The 26739-nt window shown below is 34.6% G+C and overlaps 1 protein-coding gene across 1 annotated transcript in view; it reads right to left on the reverse strand.

The window, feature by feature from the left end:
- TRHDE (thyrotropin releasing hormone degrading enzyme) overlaps positions 1 to 26739 on the reverse strand; it is a gene marked incomplete at its 5' end in the record, with an annotated part of 360848 nt that overhangs the window by 100121 nt on the left and 233988 nt on the right. The window contains one exon of the mRNA XM_084255346.1: positions 26347 to 26484. Within this exon, the coding sequence (XP_084111472.1) occupies positions 26347 to 26484 (138 nt within the window). The remainder of the gene's footprint in view (positions 1 to 26346; positions 26485 to 26739) is intronic.

Genomic DNA, 26739 nt, shown 5'->3' on the forward strand with positions numbered 1-26739 from the left:
CTCTAATGAACACTGATGCAAAAATCCCCAATAAAATTTTAGTTATCAGAATCCAACAATGTATTCATAATTCACCACGACCAAGTAGGATTTATTCCAGGGACACAAGGATGGTTCAACATCTGAAAATCGATCAATGTAATCCAACACCATCAACAAAAAGAAATATAAAAACCATGTGATGATATCAATAGATTGCTAAGAAAACTTTTGACAAAGTACAACACCCATTTATGATGAAGGCCCTTGAAATTCTAGGGATACAAGGAACATACCTCAACATCATAAACGCCATATATGACAAACCCATAGCCAATATCATTCTCAATGGTGAAAAGCTAAAAGCATTTCCATTAAGATCTGGAACAAGACAAGGATATCCACTCTCACCACTGCTTTTCAAATATAATACTAGAAGTCCTAGCCAGAGCAATAAGACAAGAGAAAGACATACAAGAAATCCAAATAGGGAAGAAAGAAGTAAAATTATCATTATTTGCAGATTATATGATAATATACATAGAGAACCCCAAAAACTCCACAGAAAAACTACTTGAAATAATCAACCAGTTTAGTAAAGTAGCAGGATACAAAATCAACATGCAAAAATCAATAGCCTTCCTATACACAATCAATCTGAAGAAGAAGAAATCAAGAAAACCATCCCTTTTATTATTGAAACAAAAAAAAATCAAGTACTTGGGAATAAACTTAAGAGCTAAAGGACCTATACAAAGAAAACTATAAAACACTGTTAAAAGAAACAGAAGAAGACACAAAGAAATGGAAAGACATCCCCTGCTCATGGATTGGAAGAATTAACATTATCAAAATGGCCATCCTACCAAAGCAATTTACAGATTCAATGCTATTCCAATAAAAATTTCAAAGATATTCTTCAAAGAAATAGAACAAATATTAATGAAATCATATGGAGCCACCAAAAACCCCAAATAGTCAAAGCTCTCCTGGACAAAAAAAAAGGGGGAATGGAGGCATCACACTCCCAGATTTCAAGCTATACTATAAAGTCATAATAATCAAAACTGCATAATATTGGAACAAGAACAGACACACAGACCAATGGAACCAAATAGAAAATCCAGAAATAAATCCACAGATTTACGGTCAACTAATCTTTGACAAAGGGGCAAAGAATATGCAATGGAACAAAGAAAGTTTGTTCAATAAATGGTGCTTGGAAAACTGGGTCACCACATGCAAAAGAATGAAGTTTGACTACCACCTCACACCATGCACAAAAACCAAGTCAAAATGGATAAAGAACTAGACATAAGACCTGAAACCATAAAATATATGGAAGGAAATATAGGCGAAACACTACATGACATACACCTCAGCAACATCTTTACAGACACATCACCCAAAGCAGTGATAGTGAAGGCAAAGGTAAGCAGCAGGGACTACATCAAATTAAAGAGCTCTGTACAGCAAAAGAAACAGTAATCAAAACAAAAAGACACCTCACTGATTGGGAGAAATTTTTTGCACTCAACACTAATGATAAAGGACTGATCACAAAAATCTACAAACAGCCGATAAGACTTAACAAAAACAAAGAAAATAATCCAGTCAAAAAATGGGCAGCAGAGCTAAAAAGGAACTTCTCCAAAGAGGAAATGCAAATGGCCAACAAGCATATGAAAATGTTCAGCATCACTTATAATCAGGGAAATGCAAATCAAAACTGCAATGAGATACCATCTTACACCAGTGAGAATGGCACATATTAAAAATTAGCACCAACAAATATTGGCAAGGATGTGGAGAAAAAGGAACTCTCCTGCATTGCTACTGGGAGTGCAAATTGGTCCAACCACTATGGAAAGCTGTGTGGAGATTTCTCAACCTGCTAAAGATGGAGCTTCCATATGATCCAATTACACTCCTAGGTATATACCCAAAGGACACAGAATCATTAATTCAAAAGGGCACCTACACCCCTATGTGCTATAGCAGCACTACTTACAATAGCTAAGCTATGGAAACAACCCAAATGCCAAAAACAGATGACTGGATCAAGAAGATGTAGTACCTATACACCATGGAATATAACTTAGCAATCAAAAAAGATAAACTCATACAATTTACAGCAACATGGATGGGGCTGGAAGGGATCATGTTCAGCGAAATAACCCAGAAAGAAAAAGGAAAAAAAACGGATGGTCTCGGGCCTCCCCTGTGGCGCAGCGGTTGAGCGCTGGGTTGCTAAGCTGCCCGCAGCCTCTGCAGCGCCAGTTGGATCCCCGGCTGCTCCCCGGCCACCGGAGGAGGGTCGCACATAGCGCGCAGACCTCTCCTGCCGCCCGCTGCTCCCCTCGGCAGTGTACTTCTGTCCTTCTGCCTGCTCTGCTCCCCGCTCTGGCTCTGGTGAATTCTCTCACCCTCCAGTGCTTCTGACTATACCCAGTGCTTGTATAAATAAATAAATAAATCTTAAAAAACAAAACAAAACAAAAACCGGATGGTCTCACTCACAGCAGGAATTTAGAAAACCTAAATAAGGGACCAGGAAAAAGACTAAATATAATAAATTAAAAATCAAAATCAACAAGCAAATATAAACCAGAGACGCACTACGGGGGTGGGGAGGAGGGGCAAAATAAGGGGAGTGGGAATTATATGGGGAATATAACCAAGATGAAAATGTATACATTGTGCAAAAATTAAAAATGATGTAAAAATATATACAATAAAATTAAAAAATAAAAAATAAATATTTATAACTGTACAAAAAATAAAATGTGCTGTAATGTATTATGACTTAGCATACTAAGCTTTCCCCCCCAACATCTGTATTCTGATTTGTAGTCTAATAAACCTTTCTGCCACGGAAAAAAAAAAGATAAGAAATAAATCCAGTGAAGATGTGACAATTGGAAACTGTTGTGCACTCTTGATGGGAGTGCTGCACACCTGAAGCCTCCATTATGTTCTAAAATAATAATGGTTTAATAATAAAAACTGTATAAATATAATTCATCACAATAAAAGACTAAAAGAGATGAACTATTTAATGATCTCAATATATGCAGGAAAAACATTTGTTATAACAGTATGTATAATTCCCAGATCCAATAAGTGTTTGTTTATACTTTCCCACACCACAAGAAAAACACCAGGAGGGTGTCGAAAATTCAACTCAATTCTGAAACCATCTACATCAGATATAGCATCAGATCCCACTTCAGGCTACTAACCACTTCTGACCAACTGGCTGTAGATCAAAGGTTCCCAGGACCCCCCCACCTTAGGTTCAATAAATTTGTTAAGGACACTCAGAGAACTCAAGAAATTTATTTACTCACTATATCGCCAATTTATAACAAAGGCTATCTATCACTCAATGGAATTATAACATTTATGCATCTGAGAGTAATAGAGTAGAGAAGGAAAATTTGATGATTTAGGAGAGAGGAGATAGGTCTGATGAGTAATTTTCTTGAGGAATCCCAAGAGAGAATGAGACCCAGGACATAGTGGAGGTGTGAGTCCAAAGTCAAGCACAGACATTCCCCCACTTCATCAAAGAACAAGGGGAGCAGAGCAGACAGGAATCAACAGATGAAATGTGGATGCTGGAAAGTAAAAGATCATTGATTTATTTATTATTTCTAATATTTCAGTGAAATGAAAGCAGTGTCATCAGGTAGAATGAGAAAGGAAATAGAAAAAATACTAAGAAAAAAGAATAAAACAAGTACTAGCTTTCTGAAAGAAGGCAGATTGACTAATAATGATTTTTCAAGCAGGTATATACACAGTAAGAAAGGTAGAAAAATCCAAGAACACATGTAGAAAGATGTGATTTGCAACATAGTATATAATTTAAATTCCAATTTCCATAGTTTCTAGTAAACAAAAACCCCCGCATACAAACTTAGGTCCATGAATGGGGGGAAGGTTTTATAAATTGTGCTTTATTCACATTCTATAACAGTGAAGATGAATGGTATAAAGTTCTTAGTACAAAGTATGGATGAGATAAAGAGGGAGGGATGTGATAGTACTAACAGAATGATTTGCTACACTTGGGTCTTGAGTACTTGTATACCTACCTGACAGTACTTTCTTTTTTAAAAAAGATTTATTTATGAGGGCCTCCCCAGTGGCACAGTGGTTGAGCACTGGGTTGCGAAGCTGCCCGCGGCCTCTGCAGCACCGATTCGATCCCCAGCTACTCCCCGGCCACCGGACGAGGGTCCCACATGGCGCGCAGACCTCTCTTGCCGCCCGCTGCTCCCCTCAGCAGTGTACTTCAGTCCTTCTGCCTGCTCTGCTCCCTACTCTGGCTCTGGTGAATTCTCTCACCCTTCCACGCTTCTGACTGTACCCAGTGCTTGTATAAACAAAACAAACAAACAAACAAATAAATAAAACATGCCTCTATTAAAAAAAAAAGATTTATTTATGATAGTACTTTCTAAATGCTTGAAAAATACCTTCATAGAGAATTTTATTTAAAAATAGAGATCTTTGGGAAAATTGCTAACCCAAAACATTTCTAGTTAATTGCACTGATTCTCTCTCCTAAGTTTTATGTAAATTTTATACACCTTTTATCTTAATCATAGTGTTGAAAAACTCCTTGATCTGTGATATAAAGCCTTCTAAGATATTGTATTTTAGCACTTCAACTCATTTGTTTGTTTTCATTTAAAATGAACTTACCTGATAGAGGAAAAATGAAATGAGTTGAATCGAATTAGCCAAACATTTGGAATAACCCTTTAACAATTAAGATCTTCTTAATAATAATCTTCCCTTACAAATCAAATCACTAATGAAAATTATGTAATTTCCACTAAAGTGTAAAGATATTAGCCAAGCATCACTTGAGAATTTGGTAAAAAAAAAATATTTTTTAAAGTGTAAAGATATTAGCCAAGCATCACTTGAGAATTTGGTAAAAAAAAATATTTTTTAAAGTTCAGAACAAATGCAGGGTGATATATCTGAAGCTAATAATAATGTTGCATGGGTAAAACTAAATTAATTTTGTTTAATTCAGGAACCACCATTTGTTTATAAAGATCTAAATATCCTTTAATACCAAACTCATGAGAGAACAAGGGGCTGTAATATAATTACATAAAGATCTCTCTTTTAATATTGGGGAATAAATGATATCCTCTCACTTATTGTAGAACAATTGTTCCTTGTCAGAGTTTAACTATCACAGCTGGAAACTCATATTAAATTTAGCTGATTAAGAAAAATACAACATGAATTAATGTTAGTGAACAAGGCATGTCAAACGTGCTACATAAATAAGACTTTAAAAAGACACTTGCATAATATTGTGTTGGCAAATGTCACAAATTAAATACTAAACAGAATCATTACAAATTAGGTTTTTTATATGGTTTGAATACAAATCACTTCCCCAATTTCTGTCTAATACAATGAGGACATGATACTTCCCCTAAAGAGGCATTGCTGGATTTAGTTGAATGAGAAAAACGTAAGTAAATAAGATTAATCATGCAAACAGCAATATACATTGGTGTAATGAAATGCTAGTGGTGACTGGACATTTTATTTGAAAATTAAAGGACCAGCACTAACCTCTAATAAACTGTTTGCTAAGTTGCATATTTTCTGAATAATCTAAACATTTGTTACCTAATAATCAAATTCCCCAAATCCAAATAAACACTTAGGTGTTTAAATTAATTCCTTCCAATTTTTCTTTATGAAATTTTATTTTGATTATGAATATTGATGTATATAATATTGAAGCATATACATAAGCTGTATATATAAGCTATACACAGCCTATGGCAGTTCCTTTATATTTTTAATTTGACTTATTGAAAGATGGGAAGAAAAAATGAATGGGAATTGACCCATTATGAGGAAAGTATTTTCTTAAGATTGTTTCATCTTTTATAATCCCTCTTAAATTCTGACCTATATCATCTTTAAGAACCTATGGAATGAGCTTCCTACTGGTTGTCCAGCACTACCCATTATCCTCACCTTTGCAGTTCTACATACATATGGCCCTTCTCCCTAAAGTCATATTTAAAATGATTATTTAATTCTACCATTGCTTTTGTGTAAGAAATTTTTCCTCATTCAAATTAAAATTGTTCTTACTATTCTATAGTGATTTTTTATTTGTATTTTTGCATCTATTTTGAGGTAGAGCACAATCTATATGTTTTTGAAAATGTATATATATAACAAATATTTGCCTTATCACTAGGAGTTAGGAGTGGAGACACCATGTTCCCAAAACCCAGCATTTTTCTCCTTGACTAGACATTCAATACTTGTCTATTAAGCTACTTAACTAAGTAAATGTACTGATGTGTGGAATATTAGCAGGAAACAATAGAAGAAAATATAACAGGATATAAGTATAATAGCAACACTACTGGAGACAAAGACTAAACCTTAGTAAATACTTCTGGTTTATTGAGACAAACCCAGATGGAGATATATGCAAGAAAATAATTGTATAAAACTTGATACTGAAGATTTATTATTGGAAATTATTATCTACATTAGCTTCTCTTTTGTAAGTCCCAAATGCCCATGGGTTGATTTTCCCTAATATTCTCAACATTGCGATTTCTTCCTACTGTCATCCACTTAGCCATTAAATTATAACTCTTAATCACAAAGGCTCTTTGGGGTATTTATTTTAAAGTCATAATGAGGCATGTGTCTGAAGGCCACAAGTCCATGTGCAGCATCTTGCTGACTGAACTCAGTCTGGAACACTGCCAAGCGTATCCCTACTGAAAATGACATTTGAAGAAAGTGAGCTATGGCAGAAGTAGGCAGTTTGTGAAATCTTCATGTTGCCAGAGAAAATCTGTTTGCAGGATATGAAGAACTGATTTTATAGTAATGAGAAAATGTCTCTGCATATTCATTATTAAAGAGTAATTTTGAATTATTACCTAGGCACACCGAAACATTTAGAAAGTACAGTCATCCTGTTCACATAAAATATCAATTAGAACCTTAATAACTAAGCCAAAAGAAGCTGGAGTCTTGAGATAATATTTCTAAATCCTCTATGAGCACCTGACAGAGTGAGCAATCACTATTGTCTGACTTGCTATGAAATAGGATCTTAGCAATAAGCTATGTGGAAAAAAAATGGCTGAAGAAATCAATTCAGTGAAAGCACAACAGAATGCATGACCCTGTGCTCCTGAGTATTTGGAAGCACTGCTTTGACTGGGCATGATATCTGGATATAAAATATAATGCAGGGGAAAATAAACATATTGAACATGATTTGGAAATATCTACGTGCTATGAAAAACGTTATAGGTAAAAATGTCAGTGATACATCAGAAAAAATCCAGAGATAAGAAAATAAGAAAATAAGTTTTTTTAAAAAGTAGATATAAAGATTTTCTTCCTGGAAAAGGCAGCCAGCCAAACACTTAATAATAATTTTCAAATATGGGAAGGTTTTCATATAAAGTAGATGTGGTCGGTTGATTTTTAACTCTACTGGGAGTTAAATAGCAATCACATGAAAAAAAAATTGACTAAATCTGAGATACCTGAAAGGGAGAAAAGTATTTTATAACCATGAGAATCTATTTGGCATTAATCATCAATGGAACATGAAGATTTGTCCTTTGAAAGGTACTTTGAATAAACTATATTTTCTTTTCATATTAAGGGTTGAAATATTCACCTGCCAAAAGCAGAATATTCTCTAGTAAGATTCTGCCACAATTGAACAGCTGTGTATAAACTGTTTAGCCCATCTACAAACTGGCACACTCTTTGATGTATATATATATATATATTTGTCCATCTAACACAGTCTCCTAATATACTGCTGTTCCACATTCCTTCTCTATTATAGCACACAGATATTCCTTTTTTTGAAGAGAACACATGAACTAAATATTGCTAACTACTTTATACACACACACAGAGAACATAAGTCTAGCATAGCGTCTTAACACTCTATGTGATTATATATATATGTATATATATACACACACTAAAGGCAAACAAATGAAGCTTAAAGTTCAATAGTGTGATTCCAATATGTACCAGTTTTCATTTTTTTAATTCATCAGGCTAATTAGTATTTAAATATCTCATTTTTCTGCACAATTGTTTAGATTTAAGAGAGTTGATGTGTCTTGGAAATGACTTAGGAACTAGCCAAAATACAATATTCTTCAATTTTAAAGAATACAACTGTCTAAAGGGAACTGTCTAAAGTGCAAAATCATTTTATTATTTTTAAAAGGGATTCCAGATTCTCAAAACTTTCATCTTCTGAAACATGTTTCTGGCAAGTGACTTTTCTAACTGACTGACCCTGATTAACTACAGTGGAGAACTATGGGTGCCTTGGCAGGGGGTATAGTGTAGTGACATATATCTGAGAGGTGTGATTTCATACCTCTGAGTCACATACAGAGTTGTAAACCAATGTTTGTGTAATAACATTTTTTTTAAAAAGAAAATTGGTACAGAACTACATTTTCAGGATATTTTATGTAAATATCCATAGTTATTGGTCTACTTCAGAAACTAAATTAGCATAGATCATAGTATAAATTTTGTGGGTGAGATAAACATTTCTGGGAATTGGAGTTAAAAAGAAGCATTCCATGGAAAACTAAGGAATTTCAATTCAAGAAGACCTGAAACTGAGGTCAGCACTCTTGAATTTTAGGCACACTTTCTACATGAACAAAATTCACTAGAAATAACCATAAATAACTATGTCCTTCATGTGGGCTCAGGATTGTCTTTTTTCTGTGAAACCAGAATGCACGAGCTGCTTACTCAGCCAGGCAAAAACTTTGCTGTGCCTCTTCTTACAGCAGAAGCTTTATTTAGCAGTTATGCCGAACATCTCATATGTTCTGACACCACTGACAAGGACAAAAGCATAGTATATTTTTTCATTAAGCATCCATATGAGGAACTCTTCAAGGATGGGATCACACGAGAGGTTGATGAGATTATTTACACAGATGGGCCATCACAAGTTCAAGAACAATATTGAATAATGCCACGCTTCTCAAACTCTACTTGGCTATAAAACTGAATTTGCCATCCTACTCAATCCATAATAAATAAAATATGTATTACCAGTGAATACATAAGCTAATGATTCAATCACTGCAATTAATCCACGATGGAAATGGATCAATTGATATCTGCACATCATTTTATCACTCAAATATATGTACAAAAGCTAACAAGGAAAAACATCCCCTCTTGGGCTTGGGTTTAACAACTCAATGACACTTTTTAATCTTCATTGGCAGATTTATTCATACATGATATGACCAATTTTCTGGAAGCTAAGGAAATTATTTTACTATATCAATATTTGCAAGATAAGGGAAATAATTGTTGAGTAAGGTCTTCTCTATCTCCCTTTCTGTTATTCTGACTTCAGGGCGAGTTTAGAGCGAGAATGAAATGCTCAGATTAAAGTTTGATTAAACCACCTTCAGCTGTTCTCAAGAAAATAAATTAGCCTCTTCACGTATTTTATTGAGAAGTGGATTACTTTTTCCTTGTTTTTCCTCTGAAAGTCAGAAGTTATAACTTCAGTTTGGATGCCTGTGAGGAGCGGAGTGTTATGGGGAGTAGGTCAGTACCGAGTATTTGATACCATCTAGAAACCAGTCAATAAGGTAAGTGTTCTCACCACTCTCCTTGTAAAACATGGAGACAGCTTTTGCCTCCAGCATTTGATTTTTTGTTTTCAGAGTGGCAAAGCACAGATGTATTCTGTCCCTGGAGAGTTTTAAAACTCAAAAACATGTCGTCTGGGGGACTAAAGCATTTATCACAAAGCAAACGCTTCTGACACTGGGAGATCATGAGCACATAGAACCAGCCCATTTTATATGTTATATAGACATGCAAAAAAAAAAAAGTTTAGTTAGCAAGCCCACATAAGAAATTCATTATTTAAACTTTTTGTTTAAGGTACAATTTTATGTAATGCTATTAAGCCAAGCCAATAAAATCTGTAATTTCAGTATCTAAGTAAAGGAAAAGAAAATATGTTAAAACTATAATGTGATATTCCACAGATCACACTTGGAAAACACCACCTTTAAAGGATAAACTCGCCTAAGCCATGTTTGTAAAAATTAACAGTGACCTTTCTCCCAGGCCCTTGTAAGGAAGCATTTAACACTCTCTAAGCAAACATGTACATCACAGGTTCTGTTATTACCTTTCCAAATTGGGGCTTTTGTATATAGCAGCAAATTTCTTCCTTTAGCTTTCCTCCATTCTTTTTTCATCAGTCAAAATGAGAAATATTGAAATATTGACTGTTGCCACTACTAGAAGAAACAAACCACCCTCATATCTGGTGACCTAGGACCCTTTCAATTCAGAACAATTGAAAGTCAACTTGTTTTTTCTAAAGGTTTCACATAAAGAAAATGTAAAGAGAATAAAGCAAGGTATTCTTGTATCTTTATTTCCAGGGGTGGGTGGGGGGAGGGGAAGAAGACAAGGAGAAAAAAAAACTGAAAAATATTCTCCTTTGTTCAGAGCAAATGTCTCCTGGATTCTACCAACAACAACAAGGCTTACACCGGCAAAAAAAAAAAAAAAGTCATTGAAAAGAGACATTAAAATTAGATTATGAAAAATACTTCGTCCCAAAGCCGTAACAAAGCTTTCTGAAGCAGGAGTGGAAAATGAACAATTTAGCCCTTAAAGTAAACAAGAGTGGATTTAGGAACAAAAATACCATAAAGGGGCACAGCAACAGTCTATAGACTGGGGCTGTCTGCAATAAGCATCATCAGGATACTGAAAGCAAATTCCTTGCTTTCCTGGCCTAATCCCAAGGTAAGGGGGTATACCTAGAACAAGTTAGTGTAAGGACAAGCAAAGAAAGTTTTCTCCACATTATTTTTCAGGAAAAGTGTGAATAGTTTAAACTGAAGAGCTTAAAATATAATATTAGCATTTAGTAGAGCTTGACTTTGCTTATCAGTACAGAGCCAAATTTACTTCTTTTCCATGCTAAATGTTTCAAAAAACACAAAGTTCTCAAAATCTGAAACAAATAGTATTGAAATTTGCATCACTATCATAAAGCCTCTGAGGATTTGGAGATTAGAATGAATCCAGTTTAAAGTTCATTCAAACTACAAGTATTTACTGTGTGTTTGCTATCTGTAAGTCACTAAGGTAGGTAGGATATTTCTAAAGGTTGATTTTAAAAGGATTAAACAGATATATACAAATATTATAATTACAAAATATAAGAGCTCTATTAGAAAAGAAATGCATGTCTTTTCATGCTTTATGGACAATGTGCTCTCTTAAAAAAAAAAATCAAAAGATTACCAGTTGAGCATAGTTAAGGGCACAGACCAGTACTGCAAAAGTATATATCCTGACACCAACATTTGCTAACATGTCATGTCCCAAGTTTCTGCATCTGTAAATTGGGGATGGAAAGAGAACTTCATATTTTTGTAGTAAGGATCAAAGTGATTGGTATGTAGTGTTATTAGAAATGTTAGTTGAGGTTATTTCAGACATAAATATCTTGAAACACGCTATTTCCCCTTAACATTACTACCCTACTTGTTTCAAACTGGAAACCATTTTTAAACATTGACTAGCACTTAAAACTCTTCCTTTACTCTAATGAATGTAACTACTGAAATAGTTTCAACTGCTCCAACTTATTCACGAAGTTCCTGCTGTGAGTGATACCCTTCCAGAAGGAAAATCATATGGCAATAAATGTTTGCATATTACATCTTAAAATTGTGGGGTTAGAAAACAGTTTGGGGAACATATAAGCAAAACACTTATATTCAGCTGCTTAATCATTGCTTTGCTTTGGTTTACACTGCTTACCCAGGAGCTATATATGAACAATTCTCTATTTTAGGCCATATTATTTTTATGGCACTAAACTAATTTCATCTTTTTGTAAAATTACAGCAGAGAGGCAGCACATTACTAAAGTGCCCCTGTTTGTTTGCATCTGAATGTGGTCCACTTTAAGATGCCTCACCAGATCCCCCAGAGTCATCTAGACCCCCACAGTTTCAATCCAGGCCAAGTACATCTACACTTAGCATATCTCATCTCCAAGAAAGTCTTGGCATAGAATTTTTCTGGGGATCCTTAGGCTGTTAGCTCAAATGCAGATCATAATGAGCCAAGAGGCACAAAATAGGATAAAATGAGGTTTGATGAGGACAAAGAATATAAAAGTAACTGATCAAGATAGACTCTTCAGAAACTATAATCACAGTAGTTTCCTTAGAAAAACAAGAAATTATATCCAAAGTTCATTTCAAATACAGAGATTAAACAAATGATTGCATGAAAGTCAGAATTATTTGAGGAAATGTCTAACCTCCATTATTGTGAAAGTCAACACTTAGAGGACTGTGCCATCATGCAATGAGAAAACAGAATTTGGACATAGTAGGGTGGTTGGAAATCTTGTTTTTTTCCCATGCGTTTGGGCCAAAAATGTTACTACTTTAGGCTTAAGTGTGATGCCAAGAAGTTTGCTGCATGGTAAAACTCCACTCATGGTAAAGCTGACTTGAGTGAGAACTCAGTAAATAATAGTTATTAATATAAAAAATATTCTGTATTTAATTTTTAAATTAAAATCATGGTTTTATCTTGTTCAAGGATTTAAGGTCACCATAAAGGAGACCAGAGCTGATACAACAGTATTATACTGATGGATACAATTCATTACTTTAAGACAAAGATTACCTGAGATCAAACTCAGAGCTTTATTTCTAATATGCTACTGTTTAAGGCAAAAACTTTAGTCCCTAAATTTAAAAAGCAGTAATGTGATGAAGAAACAAAAGATGAAAAAAAAAAAAAAAGCTCAGCCTTGGATCAGTGTACAATCATTAGCCTTTACTTAGACCTTTCTCTCCTATGTCTCATAACCTCTCTGGCTTATTTCTGATCTCTGTCACTATGATGTACTCTGGAAAGTTTCGTCAGCTCTACCTTCCCATTTATAGTTCTCTCTTCAGCTCTTATTAACCTGTGATAAACCTTCTACTATATATACTGCATTTTAAAACACAGTTACTATATTTTCATTTTTTTCATTTTTCATTAGTTGTTTTCTAAATCAGCATACATTTTGCTTATATTTTCAAGTCTCTTTATTTCCTCAAATTTATCAATGTACTATATTTTACCCTATTTTTAACATATCCAATATTTTAATTATAACTATGATTGATTCTACTTCCAATTGTTTTGGCTATCTTGTTTTCACAGAATCTTGTTTCCTTAGGTAACTGGTGGGTTTTGACTGTGAGATGCTCTTTTACCTTTATATTTACTTCCATAAATCCTTCAAAATGTGATATATTTCCAGAAGAAATTTGTTTTAGTTTCAGTATGGCATCTGGTGATACTCTAATAGAGTCCAAGCATATTAAATTAAAATCCTGACTTGAGGTTTTACGGGGTATTGAGGTCACTTTCTTGTGAGCTGCAGAGCCAAGCATGGGTTATTCTTGGTTGCAAATTTACAGAGAATTTTTTTTTTTCATTTCTCTACTTGCTGTCAAAGTTTAGAAAAATTTCTTGTGATCCCCTGAGGTAGGGGGTAGGTTTGTTTCTAGTTCATCTGTGTGCTAATGGTGCAACTCGTTAAGGTCCTGCTTTATGGGAAGCCTCCCATTAAACTTCTCACCTTCGACTTTGTCTTCTTTTCCTATCTCTGTGAAACCTCAAAAATTTTGCTCCAATTCTCCTGATTAGGAAAATGCCCTTAGGACAAAAGCCAGATTCAGTATTTTTTATTAATCTTTCTGCTTTCAACAGGTAAGCATACGACGTAAGAAAGCACAGTCAAGTCTTCTAATACTCACATAAAGACAACCCTCAAAAGAACAGAAAGATATTCTATTTTTATAAAAGCAGAAAGACAAAAAACATGATCTTGGGCTACCAGAAAATATGCAACAGCATGAATGATAAAGGCTGTAGAAAACATGTAGTCTCAAGGTAATTTTCTCAGTGGGTCATCAAATGGCCCTTAGCTTCCCCTGAAAGAATTCATGAAAATATCTGTGAAAGCATGTCCAAAGATGTATTCCCATTATTTCAAAGGAAATATAATAGCATATTTATCTTCGAAAAGATGCATGAGCCAAACAAAGTATTTTTCTGTTTGTTGGACTAAAAGTGTTTCTATCCTACATAGCAACACAGTTTGACACTGGCTGAGACTTACACATTTGAAACAGACACTCTGATTGAGATGTATATATGTCTTTAATTAATATAGAGGGTGGGTTGTTAAATATTTCATAGGTACCATTAGATATCTTTGGGTTCACAAGAAAAAGAAATAGTAATAATAAAAGATGCCCCTAATGGCAAACCAATTGAGGATAATAACTCTTTTCAGTTTTCCATGTAACTCTGGGAACCATCTAAGGTTTCTGAAAATTTTTATACCACATGCCAAACTTAGCTGATTAAAAATGGTGAGTCAAAAGGCGAATTCATCACATGCTAAAACACAACCCAGTCAAAATTATTCTATAGAAAAATTCAGTTCATTTCAACTGCTTCCAACATATTCTATTGTTATAAATATACATAAAACACTTATACTGTAAATATTATTATTATTCCTTTCTTCCAAATATTCTTTCTTGTAAAAGGAATTTTTATCCCTGTTCTCCTTTTTTCTCTATACTTCTCATTTGTCAAAATGTCAATCCTTCATTACAGTTGCCTTGCTTATTTATTCTTTAAGTCTTAATTTATTTCTAATTTGTCCTTTTTCTAACCACTATAGAATCTTGTTATTCAAAAAACATCTACTCAAAACATTGAAATACCTGTTTGTATTAGAGGAATATAATTGACTGATTCCAAATTCATTTAATCTTTTTTTAAGATTTATTTATCTATGCCTACAAGAGCTGGGGTACAGGCCAGAGGTGTAGGGGTTCGGGGGGCGGTGAGAGGATTCACCAGAGACAGAGTGGGGAACAGAAGAGGAAGATTGATCAAAGTACACTGCTGAGGGGTGCAGCAGGCGAGTCAGGAGAGGTCTGCGGCACCATGTGGGCTGCCCCCTGGCTGACCGGGGATTGAGCCCATGCTGCAGAGGCTGCAGACAGCTTCATAGGTTGCATCATAACCCCTTGTGCCACCAGACAGGCACCTCCAAATTCATTTTAGATTTTGCTCTTTCTTTCTGAATATCCTATCTAAAACAATTTGAGATCCACAGATTTCCGGGCTGAACTGAACTTGTGCTGTTAACAGAAGTCTCATCCTTTCTAAGATGCATTTTAACTGCCCTCTAGCCTAATGAAATTAAAGTCAAATATAATTGTAGGGTAAGTTATAGGGGTATAATGTGCTGTCCATATTACCATTTATACTAACAGAAATGGCACTTTTTATTCATAGTGATGGCTGATGATAAAGTCTGGCATGATGAAGCCATTGTGCATGTAATTAGAATTGAGTTGTATGCATAAGCAAAACAGCAAGAGCAACTACTGGTGTGAAAGTATTTCAAAATCTCAGAAATAAAATCTCAACACAGCCAACTTCTGAAAACTAAGACAAGATTTGGCTCCTATGCTGCTTACATTGGGTGATCACTACTCTGGCTTTGGTAAGAAGAGTCAAATGCAACCCTGCACTTCCTTAAGCATTTCAGCAAAGTAAAAGAGACAGGAACAGTGCGACAGAAAGTTCAAAATAATCATATTAATCTACAAATTAAGAACAAAAAAAATGAGAAACAAGAAAAAAACAAAAAAACAAGATAATCCTTTGAATGGGATTAATTCATTTCTTAAACTACTGTGAAAATAATTCTCTCTTCATTAAATAAATTTTTCTTTCATTTTCAACAGTTAAATGTTAAATCAGAGAGGAACAGTGAATGGGGAGGTATACAAGTTACTAGGGGAAAAAAGGAAAATAAGTATTAAAATTGTATTAAAATAAGTATTAAAAGAAACCATTTAAATGGAGCAAACACATGCAAAAGAAAACTTGCCTCTATCAGCAAAATGCACAAATTAATAATTTACTAGTAAGTGGCAAAGGCATTTGTCACATAAATGTCAATAAAATCATCTCCTCCCACCACGTATATTTTCTTTACAAGGGCAAAAAGTCACCTCCGTTACATGACGTCTTAAATCACCTCTGGTCTAGAATAATGGTAATTCAAGACCAAAGGCAAAGACTCACTGGTCAAAAAAACATAGTTACAAAGGTATTTTCTATGACAGAATTTTTTTGATGATTTTTTAATAGGTATCAACAAGTGCTTCAGAGGTACATGAAAATTTTCGTGAATGATACAAACACATATGCACATACAAATACATTACTAATTTGTGAATTTCCCATCACTTGATTATCATATACCATGAAGTCGAGATCCAGGAGGAATTTTTTAGTAGTTTTCCAATTTAGTTTGCTAATTTGGCAGCAAGTTTTTAATTTTTATTTTTTTAAAGGTTTATTTATTTATGCATACAAGAACTGGGGTATAGGCCAGAGGTGTGGGCAGGTGAGAGGATTCACCAGAGATAGAATGGGGAACAGACCAGGCAGACTGACTGAAATACACTGCTGAGGGGAGCAGCGGGCCAGATAGGAGAGGTCTGCTATGCCATGTGGGTATCTCCCTGGCCAGCTGGGGATCCAACTCATGCTTCAGAGGCTATAGGAAGCTTTATAGTGCTGTGCTTAACTCCTTGTGCCACCAGGTAGGCCCTTCTAACTTTATTTTTAAAGAATATTGAAGGATGAAGATTTTAATCTTTGGTAGTTCATATTCAAATGTTTAATTGCCTTTTATGTCAAGAAGTTCTTTCTTAAATGAGCTGAAATTTCTTCCCATAATTCAAGGCCATTTATCTTACTCTGACCTTGATGTTGACAGAGAAGCAGTGAACAGTCTTCCTATAATGATCATTGTATATTACAGCCAATTATTAAGTCACCTCTTAGCCCTCTATTGTCCATGGTGGACATATGTAAGTTCTTTAGCTTTTTTCTGATAGGATTTATCTCCATATGCTTCTAAATTGACTCTCTCCCTGTCCTCCCATCCCTCTGTCTTTCTCCTTTTTGCTTATCTTTCTCAGTCTCTGAGACTTGTTCACATTTTCTTTATGAGCTGACCATAACCAAATGATTATTACTTCACAGAATCTGAAATTTGTGTTTTTCATTTGCATGCCAGTGCATCACTTATTTAAAAATACTGTTCTTTTTCATTCAGGGAAATTACCTTACTTTAGTATATGTCAAAAGACTGTAACTTAATTTATATTTCCTAGTGAAACGGTGGTATACCAGACAATTAGCCAAAGAAAGTACCATAGTAGAGTGGAAAGAGCATGAGTTAGAAACAATGACATTTGAATACCAGCTCAGACACCTAGGAGCCGGAGAACATCATTCAACAACTGGGTCTCTGTTTATTCTTATGGAAATTGAAGAAAATCATATCTACCTTATAGGGGTACTGTTGGTATTATGGCACTATATAAACTGTTGTCTGTTTTACAGAAATAACCACAAGTGCTAAAGTTCATCAATATATAATAGATACTATATAATACAATATGTGCAAATGTGTTAAAGAAAAAAACAGGGGCTCCCTGGTGGTGCAAGGGGTTAAGTACAAGCACTGTGAAGCTATCCTTAGTCTCTGCAACACAATTTTGATCCCTGGCCAGCCAGGGAGCTACCCACATGATGCAGAAGACCTCTGCTGTCTCGCCCGCTGCTCCCCTTAGCAGTGTATTTCATTCACTCTGCCTGTTCTGTTCCCCACTCTGTTTCTGGTGAATCTTCTCACTCCCCACATCTCTGTCCTGTACCCCAGTTCTTGTATGCATAAATCTTAAAAAAAAGAAAAGAAAAAAACAGATTCCAAATACAAAATACTATTATACAGTAGTCTTTGAAATCAACTAAATTCATTTGATATGTGTAGTTGACTGAGATAGAGGAAGCAAAGGTTAAAATGGATTTGTTTCAAAGAGTAAGAGATGGAAGGACCTGCAGAAAAAGAGGTGATTTGTGCCTAAGGCAGGACACACAGTGACACCAGAAGAGCTGAGCTGACAGTGAAGTGTTCCCATGAGGTCTAGGGCTAAGGACTTAGGCCACATTTAAAAGAACTCATTAGAAAACACAGTGGTTAGCACCACAATCTTCTTTCCCTCCTCTGGAATTCATAAGGAATTCCATCTGAAACACTTTCATTCTATTTCAAGTGCCAACTCTTCTTCCTAATTCCTATAAACAGATGGGATCTTGCCTTCTGAACACAATAATGTTTTGCTTATATTGCTTTTCTGACATTTAATTCAACTCAACAAATACTTATTGAGTGCCTACTACATGCATACAGTATATAATGAGCTCTGGAAAACTGAAAACCAGACATAGATCCTTCTTTCTATGAAGTTCACATTCAAAAGAGGAAAGCAGGCAACCAGATAATATTGTAAAGCATAGTATTGAATAATTGGTACACTAGATTAGAGAGTGGTCCATACCAGGAGATACAATAACAGGGGGAGTGAATGACATTTTAAATGGATGTTCTCTTTGAGAAGGTGACATTTAAGTAAAGGTTTCATGGAAAACAAGTTAAAACTGTAATGATAATTGGATTAAGGTTTTCCCTTACAGAGAAAAAAATCTATTCAAAGGGTCTATTGCCATGTGTTTAGTTAGATTTCAGGAAAACCAAGAGAGCTATGAAGCAGGAATACTCTAGGTAAAGGGGCAGGAATAAGAGGTGAAGATGGAATAAAAGATGGAATTGGGCTCGAGGATCTATGAGAGGCATGGAGAGCAAGAAGGAGAGATCAGACAGGCACTCAGAGGTCATTAAAGATATGATCACATTTTATTCGAAGTTTATGGGGAGACATTATAGGGTTTCCATTTTAGGCTGTGAAAAGATTACCCTGAGTGCTTGATGAAAAAAAAGATAAGGCTGTAGGGAAGCAATGTGAAAAGCAAAGAGAACTTTTAGGAAATCACTGTGGCAAAATGGTGGTGATCAGATCAGTATGGCAACAGTAATGGTGGTGAAAAGAGGTCAGATTCTGGAAGCAATTTGACAGAAGAGATAAGATTTCCTGACAAATAGGATGAAGGAAAGAGAGGATCAAATATGACCTGAGAATTTGGAGTTGCCATCCACCGAGATGGCTCATATCATAACGTCCCTTGAGATATATTTATTTGTGAAAAGTTTTAAAGATAAGAACACATAAGTTGGAGTTATATCCTACCTCAAATCCTAGCTTGTTCACTTGTTAGATATCTGACCCTGGGAAATCACTGAACTTCTTAAGTCTCAGTTTCTTAAATAAGGTAAATAACAGATGGTATCATTAATAATGTGGGATATAGAGAATACAGAGAAATAACTAACTGTCAGATAAAGACAAGCTTAAAAACTAACTCTTGAATGCTGACTACAGAACTGAAGCATTCAGAGCAGGAGGGGTGGAAGAGATTCGAGAATAAAGTGCAGAGGAAGCACGATGCACTATGGTGGACAACAACTGGTGATTTGGCAGTGGGTGCACTATGGGGTGATACCTGATTGGGAAGAGAGCCTAATGTTGCCTCAATTAATTAAATAAATAAATTTCAAACTAATAAGTAAAACAGGATAGATGACTATGCTCCAAGTTCTCTGTTAGGAGTAAACGGGATAATACAGGCAAAGCATTTCACAAATACCTTGTACACAGTAAATTCTCATTAAAATAATTAGTGTGCTTTACCTTTCCTTTTTCTTTTGTTAAAGATTTATTTATTTATGCATACAAGAACTGCGGTACAGACCAGAGGTTTGGCAGGAGAGGGAAAAGGATTCACCAGAGACAGAGTGGGTAACAGAACAGGCAGACTGACCGAAGTACACTGCTGAGGCGAGCAGCGGGCAAGACAGGAGAGGTCTGCTGTGCCATGTGGGTAGCTCCCTGGCTGGCCAAGGATTGAACTCGTACTGCAGAGGCTGGTGATTGCTTCATAGTGTGGTGCTTAACACCTTGTGCCACCAGGGAGGCCCTTTACCTTTACTCTTTTTTTTTTAAGATTGATTTATTTATTTTTTTAATAATAAATTTTATTTTTATATTCCCCATACAATTTCAACCCCTCCATTCTGACCCCAATCCCTCCCCTCCCTCCCCCCACCCCACAAAAAGTGTCTCTGGTTCATAATTTTTGTTGATTTTCACTTTCTTATAGTTATTCAATTTCCTGGTCCCTTATTTACGTTTTCTAGATTCCTGCTATGAGTGAGACCATCCGGTATTTTTCTTTTTCTTTCTGGCTTATTTCACTGAGCATGATCCCTTCCAGCGCCATCCATGTTGCTGCAAATTGCATGTGTTTATCTTTTTTAAATGCTGAGTAATATTCCATGGTATATATGTACCACATCTTCTTGATCCAGTCATCTATTTTTGGGCATCTGGGTTGTTTCCAAAACTTAGCTATTGTAAATAGTGCTGCTATAAACATAGGGGTGCAGGTGCTCTTTGGAATTGATGTTTCTGTGTCCTTTGGGTAAATACCTAGGAGTGGAATTGCTGGATCCTATGGAAGCTCTATGTTTAGTAGGTCCAGAAATCTCCACACAGCTCTCCATAGTGGATGGACCAGTATGCACTCCCACCAACAGTGCAGAAGAGTTCCTTTTTCTCCACACCCTCGCCAACATTTATTGTTGCTAGTTTTTTTAATATGTGTCATTCTCACTGGTGTAAGATGGTATCTCATGGTAGTTTTGATTTGCATTTCCCTGATTACAAGTGATGTTGAACATTTTTTCATATGCCTGTTGGCCATTTGCATTTCCAGACACATCACACAAAGCAGTGATAGTGAAGGCAAAGATAAACAGCTGGGACTATATCAAATTAAAGAGCTTATGCACAGCAAAAGAGACAATAACAAAAACAAAGAGAAACCCCACCAACTGGGAGAACATTTTTGTACACAACACTAATGATAAAGGACTGATCACAAAAATCTGCAAAGAGCTGATGAGACTCAACAATAACAAAGAAAATAATCCAGTCAAAAAATGGGCAGAAGAGCTAAAAAGAAACTTCTCAGAAGAGGAAATACCTTTACTCTTAATATAATAACTGGTTTCATTTCATCATCTATGTCTACTACTGTATTATATTCTTAAAGGAAAGCACTACCTTGTTTTTTTCTACACAAACAACCTATACTAAATAGTCAGTAGGGTCTCTCTGTGTGCACTTAGCATGGCCTGGTGGACGTGGTGTTCTGGTTAGAAAGTCTGTTGTGACAAGGAACAAAAGATGAAAATGGTAGACCTATAATCCTTTTTGATACCCTACCTCATTTTTATATTCTTATTCATCATGACCCCTTTTTCTCTGCTTAGTCTTTCTTTTTGCACTATGCAATTTCCTTTGATCTCTAGAATATATCAACCTTGATATAAGAATTGCTAAAATGTATTCTTGTTTTTAAAGAATCCTTGTAAAATTTGCTTGTCACTTGAAAGCTGTTCCTCTCTCCCAAGCTTGTAGCAATCCTCTCCCATTTGACATCATATGTAAATTTAATGAGCATTCACTCACTTTAATCATCCAGGTCATTGGGTCATTGATTCTTATTTCCCTTTGTGCTTTTAGAGCAAAGAGAGTATCTCAATCCATCTTTTCCAGTCCTTTTATCAATGACAGTATTTTCCTGTTTCCATTACACTTTTAGGATAAAAGCACCCTCATGTTCAATTTACTATTAAAATGGAAAATTATTATATCACTGCATCTAACTGTTTTTACTGACTAGTTCTTATTTTTCCTTTTCCCATTCTAAAAATATGTATGTAATTTTAGAAGTTTTTTTTTTCTTTTCCTTTTTTTTGATGTTGCAGTAATTTATTTACTTATATTAAACATCTTTATTTGTTTCACAATATAGGATTGTGTTCCTCAGGTGTAGTCACCCTAGTTTTCCTACCACCAAAGAACCCATAGTCCTCCAGCACACTTCACCATGCTCTTCTCCCCTGTCCCCTGCTCTCTACTCTCCCGTCTCCCCACCTCCTGAGTATCTCAGATCTATGGTTTGCTTTCAAGTGTGAGTCTTACAGTCTGTCTTTGTCTAGAAGTTTTTTTTTTTTTCCTTCTTACACTGTTCTTGAGTCTATCCATATTGAAAATCACTTAATAATTCTTCAAATACACTCACAGTTCTTAAATTCAAATCCACAAAATTTAGTATCTGATATTTTGGTCCCTACCCTTTAACTCTCTGTAATCGTCTTTTGTATTTACAAACATACAGTTAGGAAAATTAAAGGCATGTCAAAATTTGGGGTTAAAAGTATTTGCATATCAGATATCTGGTAAAGAACATGTAGTCAGAGTATATAAGACCCTCAAAACTCAATAAGAAAACAAACAACCCAATTTTGTAAAAATTAGCAAAGGACTTGAACTGAGCTTATTCCAAAGAAGACATACAAGAAAAAAAAAGCAAACAAAAAAAAATTCTCAGTATCACTAGTTATTAGGGGAATATAATTTACAAGCACAATGAGATACCATTACAATATCTCAAATTAAAAGACTTACTATGCCCAGATTGTGTTTGTGAAAATGTGATGAAACTGTAGCTCTGATTACCCTGTCAACGGAAAAGTACCAGGATACAATGGTAGAAGTATTTTGTTTAGTGTTGTTTTAAAATGTTAAACATAACTATTGTATTATCTGATAGTCTATTTCTAGCTACTTCCATAAGAGAAATAAAGCAAATACTCATTTAAAGATTTGCAAACATATGTTTATAATAGCTATATTTGTTATAGCCACCAACTAGAAAACTGAAATATCTAGGTGAATACACAAATTATGTATATCCATATATTCTATAACATAAATATATCCCAAAAAAAATGTTAAGTTACAAAAAGCAGTTTAAAATGTATATATATACTTATATCTCCATTCATGTGAAATTCTAGAAAATGCAAATTAATCTATAGTGAAAAGATAGTCAATGGAAGAGGGAGAAAAGATGGAAGGAAGGATTAAAAAGAGCATAAGAAAATTTTCCTATTGATAGATATGTTCATTCACTTGATTGTAATGATTTCATTGTATATACATATATATCAAATTGCATCTTTTAAATATGTGCAATTCATTGTGTTTCAGTTATATCTCAACATGCTGTTAAAGAAAAAAATAAATGTTTTTCTTGAGCAGTCTTCATTTCAAAGGATGAATCCTATCATCACTTGAATACACACAATAAAGACAACAGTTGTAGTAATACAAAAAGCATAAAAATACATGATAGAAATAAAGACCAGTCCATAGATGACATTAGACTCTATGGTGAAAAGTAAAAAGTTTTCTTCTAAGATCAGAAACAAGACAAGAATGCCCATTCTCATAATTTCTATTCAGCATAATAGAAGGTCTAGCCAGTGAAATTAAGCAAGAAAAAGAAATGTTACCCAAATCAAAAAGTAAACTTACAACTGTTTAAAGATTTCATTATATATAGAAAAACCTAAAGACACTATGCACAAACAAAATTAGAACTAATAAATGAATTCAGTAAACCTGCAGGATAAAATAGATCAACATATAGAAATAAGTTTTCCTATATATGAACAATGACCTTCTGAAAGGGAAATAAAGCAGCTCTATTTGCAAATGCATGAAAAGCATTAAAATGCAGTTGTGTGTCACTTAATGATATTTTGGTCACTGATGGACCACAAATAGGATAGTGGTCCCAAAAGGTTATACCATATAACCTAGGTATGTTATATGCTCTACCATTTAGGTTTTAGTAATTATACACTATAATAGCTGCACAAAGAGATCACCTAAGAGGCATTTATCAGAATGTAGCTCCAATATTAAGCAATACATGACCACATTTAAAATAAATTTAATCAAGCAGGTGAAAGACCTCTATACTGAAAATTTAAGACACAATGATAGATGTTGAAGAACACACACACACACATACACAAAGATAATCATATTCATGAGTTGGAAGAATTAATATCATCAAAAAACCTATTCTTGCCAAAGTGATCTAAAGAGTCAATACAATCCCTTTCAAAATTCCAATGTAATTTTCTCAGTAGTAGAAAAAAACTAAAACTTCTAACAAGGCACCACAAAAGACCCAGATAATCAAAGCAATACTAAGAAAGAACAAGCCTGAAGGTATATTTTCTGATTATTACAAAGCTATATTCATCAAAACAGGATGGTACTTGACTGTCAAAAAAACAGGCATATTGAACTAGTGAAGAATAACAGAGAGCCCAGACCAAAATCCATGCATATGGTCAACAAATTTTCCTAAGAGCTTCCAAGAACATGCAACGGGGAAAGCATAGTCTTTTCAGTCAATATGCTAGGAAAAATAATATCCCCATGCAAAAGAAACAAAATCCCTACCACACCCCATACACAATATTTAATTCAAAATGTGTTAAAGACTTAAATATAAGACCTGAAACTGTAAGCCTTCTGGATGAAGATATTTGAAACATGATCCTTGACTTGGCAATAATTTCTCTATAAACACCAAAAAGAAGGTAAACCATATTAAATCAAAAAGCTTCTTCCCAACAAGGGATAAATCAATGAAGTTAAAAGGCAATATGCGGGGGAGGGTGCCAAATGGGTTATGGTGGAGGGGTATGGATACCATGGGATTGGGAATGGTGTCTTGACATACATCTAAAGAGGTATGAAACTATACCTCTGAATCATATACAGTATGAAATCAATGTTAACTCAATAAAAAAATAACAATAAAGAGAACAAATGTCAACCTAGAGAATAGAAAATATATTCAAACCATGCATTTGATAAGGGGTTAAAATGCAAAATATACAAAGAACTTATGTGATTCAATAGTAAAAATACAAATATTCCAATTTAAAAAACACTCAAAAGGCATGAAGAGACATTTTTCCAAAGAGGACATACAAATCACCAACAGGTATATGCAAAGGCATTCAATATCACTAATCATCAGGGAAATGATTAAAAGCACAATGAGTTATCCACACTGAACTATCACTGCACAGCTTTTTGGATGGCTATTATCAAAAAACATAAGTGATAAGAAATGCTGGTGAAAATGGGGAAATGAGAACACTTATTCATTGTTGGTTAGAATTTAAATTACTACAGCCATTAGGAAAACAAAATATAAGTTCTCCAGTAAATTAAAAATAGAACTACCAAATGATCTAGCAATCCTACTCCTGGGTATAAATCTGAGGGAAGAGAAATCAAATATCAAAGAGATATCTGCACCCCCATAATTCATCAAGCATTTATTCACAATTGTTATGTTATGGAAGCATTCTAAATGTCTTTTGATAAATGGATGGATGAAGAAAGTATTATTCAGTCATGAAAAGGAAATCCCTCCAATTATGACAGGATGGATTAATCAGGACATTACACTAAGTGAAATAATTAAGAGAAAGACAAATACTGTATGTTATAATTTATCTGTCGAATCTTAAAAAATACAATGTCATAGAAATAAAGAATAGAACTAGTATGCACCTTACAGTGGTTAATACTTGGTAAGCACTTAATAATTCTTAACATAGGGCATACTCATGTTAAGATAAGACCAACTAAGATATGGCAATAAAATGAACAATCTTAATCTTAAAAATCTTAATCCAAAAATCTTAATACCATGGACAACAAGTATATAATGTACCTTATTTCTATGTTTTAGACATTGGTTCAAAATCTTTTCCATTCAGAATCTAATCTTTAAAATTTCATTATGCTAACTAATTTCCAGAACTGTCCTTAAATAATGCTTGTAAAATACATATGTCATGTCACTGCCTATACCCATCTGAATCAACCAATCAAAATAAACAAACATTTAAAGGACATCTGTGAAACATAATTTGTCACCATATAGGTCAACTCTCTTATTATTAATAATAATAAAAACTGACATTTACATAACACCATTCGTGCAGCAATTTTGTATCAGGTCTCCAAACACTTACTCATGAATACTTCTATGCATTATTTGGCAAATATTCATCTCCATTTTACTGATTTATAAAGCAAAGCCCTATCTCATAAAATGACATGACCCTCATTTTTCTGTTTTCTAATTCACAGTCCATTTCTATCTGCCAGGAGGAAAAGAAGAATATAATATATCTAGCATGAAATAGTTTGGTTACTGCAGGTTAGTGAAATATCCAATTGGCACTTGGGTCTTATCTATTCCCACCTTTTTATATGCGATCCAGTCAAACACCCTGTCAATATCAGTTGCCTGTAGCACTTCCTGTGATACTGGATGGGAACTGGCCAAGCCATCTAGCAGCATGACTTCATGCAGAACATCCGTGAGAAATCTCTGTTTTTCCTGCAATACAGTAGACGAGGCAATGTCATAGGTGATTCATGGTTATGACAGAATGTGTATGACAACATGAACAGAATGTGTGTTATTTAATTGTTGTAAGTACACTTGATGTAATTGTTACATCAGCCTACGTGGTGAGACTGAACTCTAAAGAAAACCCAGTAAATGAAATGCCCCTTAAGTTACTCTCCAATAGAGGTGGTTGATTTGAGCACATGAAACAAAATCAATGGATTTCTTTGAGTCCAAAATAGA

The sequence above is a fragment of the Talpa europaea genome, assembly GCF_964194135.1.
Source record: "Talpa europaea genome assembly, chromosome: 15".
Classification (NCBI taxonomy): domain Eukaryota; kingdom Metazoa; phylum Chordata; class Mammalia; order Eulipotyphla; family Talpidae; genus Talpa; species Talpa europaea.